The 18,491-nt window shown below is 42.3% G+C and overlaps 1 protein-coding gene across 1 annotated transcript; it reads right to left on the bottom strand.

Annotated features, from left to right (window-relative positions):
* Nucleotides 1–6,212: 6,212 nt before the first annotated feature.
* On the bottom strand, nt 6,213–14,034 carry LOC148791700 (GDSL-like Lipase/Acylhydrolase superfamily protein). Its single transcript, XM_088887270.1, has 5 exons — nt 13,745–14,034; nt 11,559–11,683; nt 10,819–11,067; nt 9,383–9,638; nt 6,213–6,569 (listed from the first exon to the last, which is right to left on the bottom strand). The coding sequence occupies exons 1-5, from the start codon at nt 14,007–14,009 to the stop codon at nt 6,346–6,348; spliced, it is 1,119 nt and encodes a 372-aa protein (XP_088743396.1). The 5' UTR covers nt 14,010–14,034; the 3' UTR covers nt 6,213–6,345.
* Nucleotides 14,035–18,491: the final 4,457 nt, after the last annotated feature.

Here is an 18,491-nt window from a genome sequence, read left to right as displayed (position 1 = left end):
CGCCAGGCGACCAAATACGTCATAATAGATGAACGGTTGTACCGGCGGTCTTACACGCTCCCCTACCTGCGTTGCTTGCGACCTGCCGAAGCCGAGCTCGTACTACGCAACACTCATGAAGGTCTGTGAGGTGGACACCTGGGTGGCAGAGCCCTCGCCCAAAAAGTATTTTGACAAGTGTTAGAAGCATGCCAATATCCACCATCAGCCTACTGCCATTCCCGCCAGCAACAGGTGGGAGAAAGTTCCTAGTGGTGGCAGTAGATTACTTCACAAAGTGGATAGAAGTTGAGCCTCTGGCAACAGTTACAACACGAAACATACAGAACTTCTTTTGGAGGAACATAGTATGTCGCTTCGGGCTACCTCAGGTACTGATATCCGACAACGCAAGCAGTTCGAGGATATCAAGTTCCAAGAATGGTGCCAAGATATGGGAATTCATCATAACTTCACATCGGTCACACACCTGCAGGCAAATGGTCAGACAGAAGTAATGAACAAAGCCATCCCCCGCAGACTGAAAGCACGACTAGATTGAGCTAAAGGGTTGTGGGCGGACGAGCTACCAAGTGTTCTATGGGCTCACCGAACTACGGAAAAAACCACCACGGGAGAGACCCCCTTTAACCTCACCTACAGCACTGAAGCGGTAATCCCGGCGGAAATCGAAATACCTACACTGCGACTAGAAGCATATGACAATCAGACAAATGGAGACGAGTTACGTACCAACCTCGACCTACTAGATGAGGTAAGAGACCTCACGCACATCCGGACAGCGGCCTACCAGCAAAAAGTAGCTCGGTACTACAATGCCAGAGTAAAGAAGCGGAGCTTCCACATTGGCGACCTGGTTCTCCATAAGATCATGGTACCCGAACCCGGCATGGGCAAACTTGGACCATATTTGGAAGGGCCCTACAGAGTAAAGAAAGCACTCGAGGGGGCATACGAGCTCGAAACCTTAGAGGGTAAACAAGTACCCCGAGTGTGGAACATCATCAACTTAAGGCGATACTACCTATAGACCACCAAGCGAAGTGGAGAAAATCGCTACCAGAGCCTAAGGGCTAGGGTGCCGAGCTAATGAAGGAACCTCGACATAGGCAAGCAAAGAAAAGTGTTAGCCAAAGGCGAAGCGGAGACAATGAGCTAATAGGGACATCGGCATCTCAGAGACTAAGTATTAGCACCAAAACAAGTCGTGCAAGTGCAGTAACCCGGGCAAGAAACAGATCGGGTGTATGGTCAGTTCGGCAAATACGGTCAGTTCGGGAGAAAGAACAACCAACACTTAACCAAAAGAAAAGTCATTCCATTTCAAAATAAGGGAGTGTTCATTTCAAACAAAAAAAAATTTATATCTCACAGGCTCGGAGCTACTTCATTATCGAAAGGCACTTCAACGATACCCGAAGGCCCTGCCTCGCCCTCGGAATTTGGCTCACCATCAGTAGCATTGGCCATCTCCTGAGTTATGCGCGAAGTGAATATGGCACTGATATCGAGCTCGGGGTACGTATTCCGGATCATCCACCGGCTTAGTTTAAAACCCCTTCTGTACGAGTCCACCATCAAGTCATCAAAGCGCGGCGAGGCGATGTACTCATCGATGACCTTCTTCTTGGCATCTTCGATGCCTTGAGAAAAGATCTGCGTCCTCTCCCTAATGTCCTCCTAAAGGTACTCAACCTGATGCTGCAGATCCAGCCTCAGATCCACCATGTGCTTCACCACTACTCCCATGGCCTTGGCATCTCTCTGAGACCTCGCCTGCCTGATCTGTGCAACGCGAGCAGCCTCCTCGGCAGCACGAGCAGCCGCCTCAGCAGCTCGGGAAGTCATCTCGGCAGCACGGAGAGCCTCTTCGGCAGCTCGCGCCTGCCTCGAGCTCCTTTCCACCTGGGCCGTCAAGGCATGGATAGAAGAGTTCACCTACCAAAAGGAAAGAACAAGTGATCAAAAGAACGATAACAAGAGGGATAAAAGCAAAAGAGCTCGACAAAAAATCTGACTTACTACCATGGCATGAATGACAGCACGACAGGCCACCTGGTTCAAAGGGAGATCAGTCCACGCCGCGAGCTCCTCGGGGAAAATGGCCTCCCTACTCTTCTGAAGAGCGTGGTTCGGTGACAACACACTCCCGATTTCCCCTTGGGCCCCCGAGCCTGAGGGCCCAGCTCGTGTATAAGCAGACCCAGAGTAAGCGGGAGCACCAAAGTAAGTGGGAGCCCCCGTGTAACTAGTCTCAGCATAAGGGGCCCTTGCCACTTCTTGCATTGGAGGAGCCATCTCGGGCTCCCTGGGCGGATCCTCTGACGGGTAGTCTGGTACCTCGGGCTTCGCATCTCGGGGCAGCTCGACACGAGTTCGTTTGGCGACTCGCTTCCTCCTCTTCATGCCTTGAAACATGTGTCCACCATGAGTCCTTTCTGAGTCCATCACACCTGCAAAAAGAGTTCGGCATCAGAAAAAAAAAACAAAAGAAATAGAGCAAAACAAAAAACCTCTAAGTAAGGAACCTACCCGAACTCAGGCCGGCCGCAATGAGCTTGGCCTTCGTCAAATACTGATGGCACTTTAGCCCAAGCCGCGCCCATTGCTGGAGGCCCTTCACTGTCTCTTTATCAAGTGTAACACCGGAGTCAGGGGCGGCCATCCTCCACCTAGTCTGAAACGGCCACCCCAGTACACTTCGCACCCCGAAGTAGTCTCGCTTCCACGCCGAGACCTTGTTGGGAAGTTCATTTAAAAGCTTAAAACCCGGGCGAGGAGACAGGTAATACGCCTGCCTACGCCCAGGAAGGGGACCCGCTTGCTTCTTAAGCATTAAGATGGAAGAGAAGATCTCAAAGTCTAAAGGAAAGCCCTGTTCGCAAAATAGGGAGATTGTCCCCACCAAGTTACGAATGGAGTTCGGGTGAAGCTGGCCGACAGTAACGCCGAAGTGGTTCATGACCTCGACAAGGAGAGGGTGGAAAGGCAGACACAACCCCGCGGCGAGCTGCTCCCGGAATATCACGATCTCATCAGGACCGTGCTCCCAAGGGAAACTGCCCAAAGGTATGAAGTAGGCGTACTCCCCAGGCAGGTTAAACTGAGTAATAAGGGATTGAAGCCCCTTGGGCGTCATGGTCAAGGGCCCAAACTTGTCTAACACCCGACCTCGATGAGAGGACGCCAAACTGCCCAAGGCGACTCGGCCTACGGGCTCAAACTCTTCCTCAAGTTCTACCTCAAGTTCACTAGGACCATCGGGGGATGCAACTCGGTTCGTAGAACCTGCACTGGACCCCCTTGAAGAATTGTCTGAGCTATCCGAGCTAGACATCGGGAGGAGAAGATGGATTCCAGGAAAGTACTCACCCGGAAAAAGGCTTGAACGGACTGCGGAAACTTGAACACGAGCTAAAATCTTGAGTGCGAACTAAAAGCTTGGACGTGAGCTGAAACTTGGACGCGAGCTCAAGAAGCAAAGCGCAGAAGTGACAAAGCGACTGGGGTCCCCCACTATTTATACCCACAGTAACCGAGAATCAATGACTCAGATCAAAGCCAATCCGACAGCCCGCAGTCGTGGAGACCACACATCCACTAAGACCGAGACGTGATTGGCGCACGTCTTTCTAAAACTGACAGAACGCCGGCGCACATCTCCTCACATTCCTCGCATTAAAGGCAGCAACGACGCATTTTTTCAAATTTGAAAAGACCCACTGTCACGTCTCCCAGTGGCACGCTTTTTTGAAATTTGAGATAAGCACGCGCTGCCACGTCTGCTAGCATTTTTAGACAGATTGGCGTGTTTCTCGTCTCTTTGGCGCTCGAGAAACCTAGAAAAATCCGGACAAACACCTCGCGCTATCAATCAAAACCAGTTCGAAGTACGGGACAAATCCACCTGCCACCTCGCGAACTCCTTGCGCCAAGGCAAGTCCCTTGAACGAGGAGTAGGGGGCAATTGATGAAGGAAGATTTGGCCCAACCTCGTAATCACTCAACACGTGGCAAAGGCAACAACTCGGCACAACAGCGCGCCCAAAGCGCGAGCACCGAAGGGAGGAACCAGTAGTCCGAACTCCCTACTAGGAGCCCGAACTCCCTACAAGGAGTCCGAACTCCCTTAGGCCCTGAGTCTCACACAAGGCAACAACCCGAACTGGCCCGTCCCATGGCAGTTCGGGACACTCCCCTATCCGAACTCAAGACTCCACCTTGCTCACCACTCCAACACTTCGCCTCCAGGATACCGAACTGAACAAACGTACCATACCTGACACCGAGGAGGTCCGTATCCAAGGGCGGCGCACCTGACTGACTTGGGATCTGACGCTTGACAACCGCACTTCAACGGCCACCTGCCACCGTCATCGCCAGCCGCAGAGACGACTCCGACAGAGAGAGCAGTGGCGGTTCTGTCCAGCAGAGGGGATGACATCCGAATTGGCAGGAGCTCAGAAATAATCATACCCGATCTGACAGAAGCTTAAAGTGAGTGCGCGAGGTGGTTATAAAAGGCTCCCTACCCCCCAAGAACAATGTTGGTGAACTTTGTGCCATCTGGTTTTATCTTGCCTTTGAGAGAATTCTAACTTGAGCTTCGGAGCAATCACACCCGGTTCCCCCCAGAGCTTCCTCATCTTCTCCATTTCAGGTTCCCTGTAGCTCCGTTCAAAGGCAAGGTCATTGACAGCTAGGACCGGCCGGATTGCGCACCATTACACGCTGTTGAGGAGCTTTACCCACCCTAAACCACTCCTCCCCTAGAGGTCAGTTAGTGTCGGGTTCACAAAATGCAAAATCAGTTAAACAACTCAGTGTTAAACACGCCAGAATCAAGAGAACCGTTATGAGGTAGTTCGCTGCCATTACCCCCTTCAGAATGGTCAGCCCTAACCCTCTAATTATATCAGCAATCTCCAGAAACAATCCCCGTTCTTCACAAAGCATCTCCACATGGACCTGGTTATTTATCATCATCTTGTTAACCAGAGAACGGGTTGAGCAATGTTAATTCAAGCTCTATAAACAAAAGGGAAACCAATGTTAAAAGATTCACCTATCCAAAACCCTGATGAAGCTGAGAACTCTGAGAAACAATGGCGTTGAAGCTGAGAAGACAAACTTTCTTCAATGGCAGATTACTTTAATGGCGGAGAACTTGCTTCCCCCACTGGATTGAAACCCTAACTAAAAACTGCGAATGGTGAAGATCTTGCACACTTGAGAAGAGAGAAAGAGAAGAAAAGAGGAAAGGAAGGAGAAGAAACAGGAGAGAAAAAAAAAATGAAAGCAAGGAAAGGAGGAGGAGAAAAGTCGCGCGCTACGTTAATGTTTGAGTGGCAATGACCACTTTTTTGTTTTGGCCAAAAGTGAAATTACAAAAATAAAATTAATAGGCATTTAAAAGTGCCTCTAATGCTATCTAAATTAATCTGCCTCCTTTAGTAGTTTATAGAGAACGGATACTTATTGCCAAGTATTTTTTACCGCCATAGGAGTTCAGTTGTGCTCAGATTTCGCCAGGGCTAGGACTCGGTTGAAAAAAATGGGAAGAAGGGGAGTTCAAATGATTTAGAATGAGAACTTTGGATTACTTTTGTCTTTTTTTCTGATCGGTGACCGGGTGAATCATATACACCCACTTAACAGAAAGACAACGTTAACGGAAATGGCTTGAGTGACGTGCACACCTCCTATTGGAGGGTACACGCTCACCGTGAACCTACGGTTTGACTGGACTCATTCTCATTCTATAGTGACTCCAACGTCAAGGCAATGACGAACCAATCTCCCCAGTGCCATGTTCATCTACATTGATATCTACGGGATGTTTCAAGACATTCTCACCCGGCCAACAATCTCGATACGGCTGTCCCCTGCATGACATGGCAGTTCCTAGACCCACTTCTGGTCCTTTGTCTCCACCCGTCAGCTACAACCTCAACATACACATTAGTTGTACAAGAGACCTTTGAGCACTGAAATTTAAGGAGTGACAAAATCTGGGCCAATGCGACCTTAGGCTACAACCCACTAACGCCCATGTGTAGGGAAATTCCATGCTTGATCTGACAACAAATTTCACAGTTATTTCAAGCATTCAGTGGTAGTAATATATTTCAACAATTGATATATCATTAAATTGAATGGAATGGTGAAATAAGATTCTTGCAAGATGTAACGGACCCCGTATAGTTGGGATAAGGTTTAAAATGGTGATATTGATAATAAGAGAAATTAAATGTTGTGGAACTAAAACATCTACACAAAATGCCTAAAGATAAATGTAATATCATTGAACATTCTCGTTGAAATTTATCTAAGAAAACTCAAAACTTAAAGCATGGCTAGTTGTTCTATATTCATAGGATAAACATCAGCTCGTGAGTTTGAATTGTATGATTTCTTCGCAAGGATGATATTGGCAACTTCAGTGGGATGAAATGCATCCCAAAAGACATACTTCCTTCGATCATCACAGGGTTGCTGAAGAGGAAGACATGTGATCTGGCCATTGTTCCTTCCGACTCCACAACATCCCTTGGTGACAGCCTCGAATCCTGCTTTGTTGAAAACATTCGCAATTCACAAGTACAAGCCGGTTAGTGGTTGGATTGCAATAACAATAGATTGTGTCTATCAGGAACGTAACTATTTCTTCAAAGACTAAACATCAGGTAAAAACGTTCATGATCAAGTCTTTTAACTCGATGGATCTTGCTCTAGGAATGCAAGATGGTCTGGTTTATGTTTATGTCAACCCAAATCGTTCAACTCCTCGGCCATTCCTTAATTCAGTTGAATGCCATCGTGTTGGGCAAAAATCAGGTTGGGTTTGGGTTGATCCAATTTCTTTATTTTTTTGTTTGAAAAATAATTTCACTTTTTGGACGGGATTAGCCAAATAGAATTAACTAGTTTTAGGGTATGTTTGATTCATAGTGGGAATCGGAATCCGAATAAACCTATGTTCCATTTAGTTCAAACAAGAATCGGAATGGGAATTGAAATCATCTGAAATAGGATTTCATTCCTAAAAAAGAGGGAGAGAATGTCCTTCACTCATTCCTTTAAATGGGAGTATTCCATTCCACTCGGAACGAAAATGAGATTTTAATTCTAACCAACCAAATAATTAGAATCGGAATGGTCTATTTGTATTCTGATTCTGATTCCAAACATCCATTCCTATAAGCCAAAATGGACCCTTACTATCGTTTTGTATGTATGAAAATAAGAAAGTTAAGGTGGTTTAGGAGTATCATTAGCCAGGTTTAGAATTTTCAATCGTAATCTTAACACGGCCAAATTCAACTTTGATAGATTGGCTTGGACCAACCCAGCACAAGTTGCACTCTACCATGAATTTTGTGAAAAACAATGAGAGATTGTTAAATTGTATCAGCTTTTTATTCTTGTTAGTCCACATGAACTCCACGTGACAGACCGACAAGTAACAGTATTAATGGATGCATGGTTGTATTTCATGATGCGAGAGAGCCTTTACACGGATCAGGCCATCGAACAAATTCTCTATTGAGGGAAAGTTAGTTTCTCAGGATTTTATTTCTCCAATTTTCTATCAAACCAAACACAGCCTTAATAAATTATGCAAAGCATTAATAGAATGCAAACAATCGTTGCCCATCAAAGAAAGAGGCATGTGCAAATCCAAAAATTCAAATTCATTTGAGAATTTGAATTTAAATAATTTCAGCCTAAAATGCCCAAATCTTGGCAACGTAAATTCTTAAAATGGAGTACCTGAATTGCACCCCTAAACATCTTCTTTCCATTGATGTAATGAGGCTTTTTGACTGATTTTTTTTCTATATAGACTTCTAAATGGATTGGATAATACCTATAACTAAATTTAATCCGTCAATCTTCCTATTGGGATCAAATTTGAATTGACATCATATATGGATTGATGCTAATAAATTAATTTAAATATTATCAAAATATCATATTATCAATAAGATTAATTAAAAATAACTGTCCTCTTGTATATCATGAATAAAATCAGTTAAAATTACTTCTATGAAACTTGAATTCATCGGGCTCGGATCTGCTACCCATAAGTTGTTCTTACATCCTTCTCCACTAGTAATTACAGTTGTGTATTAGGAATATCACCCCTATCATTCATGGGAAAATGTTGTGGTGTTCTGTGGATATGAATGTGAGAAGAACTTGTGACTAATAAATTTAAAGTGAAACTCATCACTATTTATTCTAGATTGCTACAATAAGGCATACATTAATCAATGAAAACTCTCAGATCACGTTTAAGAGTTTGACCAATCAAAGGTCCTACAGTGAATTTTGATGATTCTTCATTGGTTAATGTAAGGTTTAAGTGTAGCAGATCGGAATTGCTACCTATCAACAATGCATGGTAAAGTGAGATATCCAATTTGAAGAATTTTACCCTACCTCAATCCCGGTCTTTTTGGCTGCGCCTAACGAGTTTTACTTTTAACCAATTCCCAACTCGACTCCAACAAAGTTGCATCCAATTAGGATGTAAGTGCGTCGGATCAGATTCTACCCAAATTCGAATCCGATCCGGTAACAGCTGGATTTGGATATCTCCCTTATTCTTAATAAATTGGATCGGATCGAAAAGGTTAATATGTTTAGTTAAATAGATTGAATTCGAATATATCCTAACCCAATCTATCATCATCCAATCCGATCGGTTAGTTATGAAAAATATACATATATTATTTATATAATATATATTATAATATATTATTATATTAGATAAATAACATAATATATTGTTTATATTATATTTTCAATTTTTTATTACAATTCAAATCAAATAATACTTATCCGATTCGAATCCATCAGATTTCTTATCAAACTTTACCGATCTGATCCAATCTGCATCCAATGGAAAACTAATCGGATCTGACCCAGTTAGATTATATTTTACACTTATGATTACCCATATTATAATTAACAACTTGAAAATTCATCTTTGGATTATATAACCTAAATAAAAAGGACAGTAAATAGTAAACTGTTTAAATGTTGAGAAAACCAAGTGCTTTTTAACTAAAAATTAAAATTATCTTCCATACTTTGCATGGAATTTACCCTTTTAAAGGTATAATAAAAATTACAAAAAGACGATAAAACCTTTATATATTTATAAATTGTTTTGGTCTTAATCATTTTTAAAACAAAAAGAAAAAACCAGTCTCGACCCAATTATAATTGGGACAAAACTTAAAATCAGAACAGACGTGATCCGTTCGATTCTATCGGGTAAACCCAGTCACCCATGACCCAACCCATTGACAGCTCTATACTTTGATCCAATAATAAACGGATTTAATTTCAACTGAAGATGAAAGATGGTTACCATAAGAGGCTGCATTAACAACGAGATCTCTCGAACTATCGTACGAATTCACATAAATGAACTTCGCCCCGGGAAGTTGGCCGCTGTTGAAACGATCAATCATCCTTTTAAGGCCTGAGTTGAAGAGAGAAACTGCTCTGTTGATGCCTTCATTGCATTGGCTGCCATTTCCATACCGTGCTAATTCATATGGAATGCAGCCAATTGGACCCACCGCAGCCACAGCCACCTTGCGTGCTCCCAACTGATACAGTTCCTGAAATATCGAAAGCAAGAAACAAGCATTCTTAATTTTCTTCATTAAGATCTGTCTATTTGCCGTGCAATTTTATTTTTGTTGACTCTCTTTGTTTCTAGTGCAAATTTGAACTGGATACATATTTTGCATCCAAATCAGTTTCGCATCCTAGATTCCTCCCTAGATTTCTAGTCTGCACGCTTCATGAAACACTGGCATTTTATTCACACATTAGGTTCAGTTTGGAAGGAGTACAAATACAAATATCTTGCATTTTGTATTATTTTTTATGTATTTATTTATTGTACATAAATAAATAAACAAGGGGGAAGGCTTCAGCTTTGATTAAGCTGCTTTCACCGAACCACTTTGAAGAAGTTACTAAAAATAACTTGACAGAATAATTTCACTAGATCATTTTCTTGGATCAATTAAAGTGTATTTAGGGTTGTATGGAGCCCACCTTGCAAAGCCAGAAGCTTGTGTTTGTGAAAATCCTCTCAAACAGGCATTAAATCAGAATTTTCATATTTATTTGCACAATTTTTTGGAAAGATTATAAATATAAATATGTATGGTGCAAATACATACAAAATAATATAAAATACAGGATTTTGCACTCTACATATTTCTATTTGTACTCCTTCCAAATGGAAAAATCCCATAGTTTTATATAAATAAAATTACATAAAAAACAAACCAGGCCTGAAGAAAAAAAGATCATGTCTTAAAAGCTCAATTTGAAAGGAGTATAAATACAAATATGTAAAGTACAAAACCTTATATTTTGTATTATTTTGCATGTACTTATACTGTACATATTTGTATTTGTACTCCTTTCAAAGTGAGCCTAATCTCAAAATCATGGTTTTCAAAATCAGATCGGACCGGAAAAATTGGGAACCAGTCAGGTGACCGGTTCCGTTTCCTTCAAAACTGGATTTTCTCAAAAAATATTGATTTTGGTCAGTAAACCACTGAACCCAACGATTAACCGTTCGAACGGTTTTTGATCATTTTTTATTTCTATTTTCAAATTTTAATTTTTTTTTTATTTTTTTGTCAGAATGAATTAACCATTCGGTTTAAACAGTCGAACCATTTGATCCGGTAACCAGATCCCTGACCTGTTCGATCTCCGGGTCGGTTTTAAAACAATGCTCAAAACTCAAATGTGATTGAAAGAGAAAGTAAGCACCGTTAGTTGGCGCGTGTATTGTTCGAGAAGCGCAGCTGCATAAGCTCTTGGGGTGTACTCTTGGCTGGTTCTGTACATGGTTGGCATAAAATAATTGTTGAGGTAATCGTTACTTCCCATGCCGGAGTAGAAAAGACACTTGCTTAGGTAATTATTTAGAGCATTGTCATTCCCTCTGAACATCCGCCTCATCTGCCGCACTGTTGATCTGAAGTTCTGGAGCTGCTGGTCCATCGGCAAGTGATCCCCCTACATTATTACCATTCATACAACCTATTTGTCAGAATTTCATGGCTTGGGTTTATTTGCGGAACCAACAGACGGACCGACTCGATTATATCAGTTTTGGTTTTATGGTATTTATCCTGATTAATAATTAGTTCGAAAGTGCTTCTTGTTGTTCTAAATCAGTTCAGACCCAAATTAATTATACCGTTAATAATATATAAAAAATTATGGTTTTTATGACTTTTGCTACATTTTAGAAAAATTTTATGAAGTATATATAAGACAATTATAGTTAAAAATATATGGTAAAAGGTAAAAGAGTTTAAAGTTTTAAGAAATTGACTCTGAAATTTTAAACATGCCTAAGACTCTTTTATCCTTTATCCCAATGCAGAACCATAAAGTAGGTATACACCAGATCAACTTTCATCACTTGCTTGAAATGAACCTTTTTTATTGGTATTACTCTTTTTACTTTAATTTTCTGGACTCAATTGTAAGTTACAACTTACAAGATTAATGCCAGTCTCGGCCCTGATACCAGCTGCTCCTGATGCGTAATTCACTCCTCTCAGCAATGCTCGACCTCCCGTAATTGAGTACGGTGGAATAAAATTCGGAAATCCTAGAAGTTGAGCTGCAAAGACAATGTAAGAAGTTCAAAAAAATCCCTAACAATCCAGTAACTCTATTCAGATAACTTGACCCATTGGCTATCACTAACTAGAAAGGAAGAATACCTACTCAAATATGCATAAAGATCAACATCCATTGGAAAAAAAAGAAAGCGAAAGTATAGTGAGGCTAAGGTCATGTTTAGTTTAGTTATCATTCTTTCTAAAATGATAATTAAACATGAACCAAATATTCAACATGAGATTCTAAAATGACAAAAATGGGTATAAATAGACAGAATAAGAAATATTGCTATGAACCAAATATTTTTTTCTAAAAACGAATTTTTTTTAGACTGACAAGTGTCCTATGTAAAAGTAATTTTGTAAAAATATTTTTGTAAGCATGCTTTCATAAAAATACTTTGATAAAATTGCTTTTGTAAAAGTACTTTTGCAAAGGTGCATTTATAAAAATACTTTCGTAAGTAATTTTACAAAAATGCTTTCATTAAAGTTCTTTGATAAAAGTGCTTTTGTAAAAGTACTTTTGCAAAGGTGCATTTATAAAAGTACTTTTGTAAAAGTAATTTTACAAAAACACTTTCATTAAAGTTCTTTCATAAAAGTAATTTTGTATAAAAGTGTTTTCGTAAAATTTCTTCCATAGTAATCCACTAGTGCTAAAGTTTTGTAGGCAGAGTTTCCTCAAAGAATGAAAATGAACAAGGTGGGGCATGATTATTTTTCATGCTGCAGGATACCTCAATTTTTGTGCTAAAGGCTGATTTTTCATTCTAAGAAGAATGTGACCCATGGCAAGAATTTTGTAACCAAACATTCAACTGATGTTTAGAGTAACCCAGCTAACTTTTAGGCCGATTCTACGAGGATCACCCAAATTTCAAGTTGATCCTCATTTTAGAACATTGCATGTTAGGTCCACAGATTTTAGAATCCAAATCTATTCCCCACAGATTGCGCCTCAAAAACGTCCCACAGCACATCCCAACCGTGTAGTGGGAACATCTCCCAATGGCAAGTATCAGAGATTTTCTCAATGCATGTTGAGATGTGCATATGGGACGTTTTTGGGGCTCATTCTATGGGGAGCAGATGTAAACTCCAGATTTTACCGTGCCTTTATTTTATGAGGAGGTGGTTCAGATCAGCTCCCAACTAGTTTGTTGTGCAGATGTAGTGGCCTGTTGGGATGCTGAGAGTATTGGTTGGGAGTTGATCCGGTTTTTGCTAATGATTATCTAAAGTACAAATAAGAAAAATGTTTCCAAGGAAAATGGTCATCAATGAATCAGAATTTGTTCCCCACAGAATACTCCTCACACTGATCTCGCACATCCCACCATGTATTTGGAATATCTCCCTATGAATAACAATACACTAGTATGGGAGATATTCTCAATATATAGCAGAGATGTGTTGTGAGGTTGGTGTGAGGAGTGCTCTGTGAGGAACAGATCCAGACTCCTCATCAGAATCATCTAAGCTAAAAGAATAGAAAATCTACCCATTGATCTGCTGAACGCAATATATTGACAACATCCTATCCATAAGAGAACAATCGGGAATATCTTCCCATGAATGACAGCTATTCATGAGCTGGGCTCAAGTTGAGCTTTTGTCAAAATTTAAATGGACCCAGCTCAAAGCAGTGTAAAGTGTTTATGTCGAGCCCGAAGCCCAATCCATGATCAAGTCTAATGACAAAATATATATATGAGAGAGACTTCCATGTATGGCTACAAGGTCTTGTGGCCAACATGTTGCGATAAGCAAATCTTGACTCCGTCCCATGATTTTTAAAATCGACCCGGAGATCGAATTGGTCAGGGTTCTGATTATCGGACCGAACAATCAGTCTGTTCTGACAAAAAAATAAAAATCGGTCAAAACCGTTTGAACGGTTAACCACTCGGATCAGTGGTTTTTATAAAAAATCCGGTTTTGGAGATAACCAGAATCGATCAGGTGACCGGTTCCCGATTTTTCTGGTCCAGTCCAATTTTAAAAACCATGTTCAGTCCTACAAAAATAAACAAATAAGGATGAACCCAGTTACAAACCTAGAACATCAACGGTTGTTCGACCATTATTGAACCTCCCAGTCACGCCTTGAGGGAAATCAATGCCGTAAGGCATATAGTTGGCCCTTGCAAGAGTAAGTATCTCATTGTTGTTGCCATTGTCCACCAACGAATCACCAAATATGAAGAAACAAGGCACCTGAGGCTCCTGCGAGAAAACTCTTGTGAGAAGAAACATACACAAAACAAGCATTTTCATATTACCGAAGCTCGCCATATTGTTGTATATATCCTTCTGCAGCATATAGTATCTCGTCAATGCATCCTTCCAGTGGGGCACATTTATAAAGCTCCTAACGGTTGGTTTGCCTTTATGAATTTCATGTGATGTGTGCATGCTTTCTAAAAGGAAGGAGAAAGAATAAATACAAAGAAGATGCAAGTATGGAAGAAGGAAAAGAAGTAGTAAAAGGATAAGAGCTCGTGAGACAATTTGTTGCTTTTGGGTGGGTCATGTTTTCTCCAGTTTGTCTATTAATGGGTTATATGCTCAGCGGTGATGAGTGGTCTAATCTCGTGAGCTATTATTCTTTCCTGTTTGATTCGGAAAGGATCGTTCGGTTCCGGAACAAATGTAGCTTCAGACTTTCATTAATGTTGGTTCTGTAACTTCTCTTCATATTTTCGTGCAACGAGAGTCCAATATTTTGAGAGTCCGGCTCATTTGTCAATAAAATACATTCCAACAGCCTACCAACATCATTTGACACCGCATACATAGTGGGTCCCAGTTTCATGATGAGATGTGCCGTGTTAAATCGAATTGGTAGGGGTTGGAATGTGTGTTGCTCGATGGGGATAATTCCACTCCGATGGTTAAGATGGCAAGGCTATATTTAGTTACAATTCGATTTGTTCCAAAGATCATTGCGTGAAAATGATTTTTGTTTTGAAGCTAAATGTTATATCAGGTTTAAACTCAGTTAAAGAATTACAATTTTCAAACATTCGCATTTAAAAGTAGATTTGTTTAATCACTGTTGTTTGGATTGTTATATCAGTATATAGGTCGAACCAAACTAGTGTTCAGTGGCTGACTTTTTAAAGTTTTCCAGTCCGAACGTTGAGAATCAGATTCTCTAATTTTGGACAATTTTCTAGGGTCGATTTAGCATTGGATCAAATCAGATCTGATCTCAAATAAAATTATAATCATACTTGATATGGAGATCAAATAGTGCACTTCCTAGAGTGGTAGTTCATGCCTAAAATTCAAGCTAAAATTGTCTTCTCAATAGAAGATGATGCAATTGAGCTATGGGAACCTTGGACCATAAACATGTGAGGAATCCAACTTGCAATGAGGGCTGCAATAACACAAAACAAATCAATGACATAGTTGCGACAAGCATCGTGCTGGCCAAAAGGACCAACAATCGTGGACTAATCCGGTCCAATCCAATATTAGTCCATTTGTAAATGGACTAGAGAAAAACCAATCCAAATCTAAACAAACCAAGTCCAATCCAATCCAAATAAAATGTAAATGGATCAGATTGGGTCGAATCTAATTCAAATTGAATCAAAACACAAAATAACATGAGAAATTGAGAAAAAATATTAAAAAAACTACAACACCTATTTGTAATCCAATCCAATCCAATTAAAATGTGAATGGATCAAATTGGGTCCAATCCAATCCAAAGTGAATGAATAAAAGTACTTTTGTAAAAATGCTCTCAAAAAAGTACTTTCATAAAACTATTTTCATAAAAGTACTTCCAAAAAAGTGATTTTATAAAATACTTTCGCAAAATTGCTTTTACAAATGTATTTTTGTAAAAGTACTTTCATAAAAGCACTTTCAAAAAAGTACTTTCATAAAAGTGCTTTTATAAAAGTGATTTTATAAAAGTGCTTTCATAAAAGTACTTTTATAAATGTGCTTTCATAAAATTGTTAGGCAGTTGTATGCCCTTAGCTCCAATCAGAATGATGTACATTATAAATTTAGTGTAAATGAATAAAGTACATAATTGATTCATGTTCATGTGGTGTGTTTCTGTGTAATACCCTTAAACTGGACACTTATGAGACTCGTGTTAGTTTAGAATGTTCACAGCCGTTGAGTAAGTCTGGGGAGATTTATCTTGCCAAGGCTGACACTGGTGTGCTGCCAAATGTTGGGGTGGCCTGTCTCAGCCGCTAGGGTGAGACCCAAGGCACATGTAGTGTAGGATTAATTGAATCTTTGAATCGGACCAGATTTCTAGTATTGCTCTGGACCTTGGAGATTGATGGGAAAAACTGGAAAGTTACACTTGACCCCTAGACTCGATTATGATACTGCACTAGGTGTCGGATTGGGCTGTCTTTGATGTGCCAATCAGTGAGATCCTTAGCGGGGGTCAAAACCTGGGTATGTTGGGACAGTCCGAGAATTCATCTGAGTGGGTGATCATAGTGACAGGATCAACCCCTTTGTCGGACAAAGGTAATGATCGGGGATGAACTCTCTCTGATGGAAACTGATGTTGCGCAATCCGGTCACTCCGGGCTCTCCGAGCTAGGCAGGAGACTGACTCACTGAGGTGTTAGTCCTCGGCGAGTTGTCAGTCTTTGACTCGGCGCTTCCTTCCCGTCGAGTCGAGATCGTGTTGTCAGGCTGAAGTGTTCACCAAGCCAAGTCATGCGCACGTGTTCTTAGGCCATGGGGTTGGGCCAAACCTTCCTCCATCAATTGCCCCCCACTCCCCGTGCTGGGGACGGGGCCCCAGTACGAGGAGTTCACGGTTCGCTGGGTGGGTTTGGCTCAGTACTCACACTGTCACGTTAGACAGCTTAACGGCCGGACCGGTTGGGTACTCGGTTTTTTATGGGAAAAAACCCATGTCCCGTGCAACTCACGTGCGGACGTCACGCACTTTATGCTGTGCGGATGCCAAAAACCGCACTAAATCAATTCGCATTGAGAGTCCCACAGCCGGTTTCTTTGAGGTCCGTTGGATTGATCCAATCTTGACCGTTGGTCGTCGGGCCCCGTGTCTATAAATAGCGGGGTTCTGGAATTCTCTTCGCTACTAAGTATTTTTCGCCTTGAGCTCGCGTCTAAGGTCTCTAGCTCAGGTCTTTTAGCTTGGTTTCGCCTATTTCCAGTGAGTCCCTGAGTCTTTCCTTCTTTCTTTTTTCTTTCTTCTTTTCTCAACCCGTTCTCCTTTATGTCTAGTGAGAGTAGCTTTTCGGATGAGCCCGAGGCGGGCACCTCGGGTCATGGTGACCCTTTCCCGACCCGGCCTTCCCGCGAGGCACGGGCAGCCTCGGGTAAGTTGGCGTCCACCTCTCATCGAGGTCGGATGCCGGACCAATTCGGTCCCTCTACCCTGACGCCGAAGAGGCTTCAAGACCTCGTCCAGCAGTTCAACCTTCCTTTTGAATACTCCTACAGCCTTCCCACCAACAATGCCCCTGTGACCGAGCTCAACAATGCCCCTCCGGTGATAGATCTGGAGGGTGATGTTCCACCCCAAAGACCTGAGACTGCCGGGGGGCTGGAGAACGAGCCAGCCAGGGCTGCTACTGAGGCTCTGAGCTCTACTGGGGCGGCTGCTGAGGTTACAGAGGGGTTGGCTCAGCATACTGCAGGCACGGCGGTGTCCATCTCAGGGACCGAAGAGGAGGAGTCCATCTTGGATCCCGAGGTCAGCCTCGATCAAAGTAAGAGGGGCGTCATCAACACAGAAGTTGTGAGTTGGGCCGAACTCTCCCCAGGTCAGCTCGAGGGTCGCGCTGCAACCCACCTCATGGTGGTAAGTTCGTTTTCCGTGAGCCAACACTCTATCCTACCCCCCTTCTCTCTCCCTCTCTTTTTTTTTTGCTGACTAGTTTCCTTCTGCTAGGCGAACACTGCCGTGCATGCCTTAACTTTCCAATCTGACAAACACCTGAGGCGCGCTTTGGCTGCTAAGGAGTCATCTCGCGTGGCTCATGCCGAGCTGAAGGCAACCCAGGACAAGGTCCATCAGTTGGAGAGTGCTGCCGCCGCGCAGAAAGGTCTGAATGACACCTTGGCACTAGAGAGGGAGAAGCTAGCTCGGGGACGAGACAGACTGAAGGCCGAGGTGAACCAGCTCCGAGTTGCTCAGGAAGCCCTAAAACTCGAGGTGGAAAGCCTCAAAATGGCCTAGAAGGCTTCACAGCTCGAGATGCAGGCCCTCAAGGAAACCAAGGAGGCCCTAGAGCGCGAGGTGGAGTCTCTCAAGGCCGATATCGAGGAGAAGACGGAGATCTTTCACGACGCTCTGGAATAGACCAAGGTTTAGTCCGTCATTGACTACGTCAAGTCCTCGAGGTTCGACAATGTAATGTCGAAGGCCTACCATAGGGGGTTCAAGCTCGGTCGATGGTGGATAAGGCATACCTACCCCAATCTGGATATTAGTGCCTTCACTTCTTTCAACATCACGGATGACATAGCACGCCAGGCTGCAGATGACCCAGACTCTGAAGATGATGGCAGCAACGGGGAGGCTGACGCCACCGATCTGACTGATTCTTCTGAGGAAACCCCTGAAGAAACCTCGAGTAAGGCCGATGAGCCTCCCAAGTAGTCAGGCGCTCCTTGTATTCTGGGCCTGTGAGCTCGATTTCCCACTATTTTGTACTAAACGTATTTATGTAATGGAGCTTATATAATGAAGAACGTTCTTACTCTGAACTGTTAGGCTACTAGGCTGATTACCCGAAGTGTGGGTTCCTCAACTATCGTGGTCCCGACCTGTATTCCAAC

The sequence above is a fragment of the Nelumbo nucifera genome, chromosome 5 (assembly GCF_055504915.1).
Source record: "Nelumbo nucifera cultivar China Antique chromosome 5, China Antique-T2T, whole genome shotgun sequence".
In the NCBI taxonomy this organism is placed as follows: Eukaryota; Viridiplantae; Streptophyta; class Magnoliopsida; order Proteales; family Nelumbonaceae; genus Nelumbo; species Nelumbo nucifera.
Note: the sequence above shows the minus strand (reverse complement) of the source record. Positions and strands in the feature narration are given on the sequence as shown.

Bases quoted from the DNA above. Each gene is read 5' to 3' on its own strand.
- LOC148791700 (XM_088887270.1), bottom strand. From the start codon at position 14,009: ATGCTGCAGAAGGATATATACAACAATATGGCGAGCTTCGGTAATATG. The intron at 11,684-13,744 runs GTTTGTAACTGG...TTGTCTTTGCAG, and splicing joins AACAACCGTTGATGTTCTAG to CTCAACTTCTAGGATTTCCG. The intron at 11,068-11,558 runs GTAAGTTGTAAC...GTAATAATGTAG, and splicing joins CCGAGACTGGCATTAATCTT to GGGGATCACTTGCCGATGGA.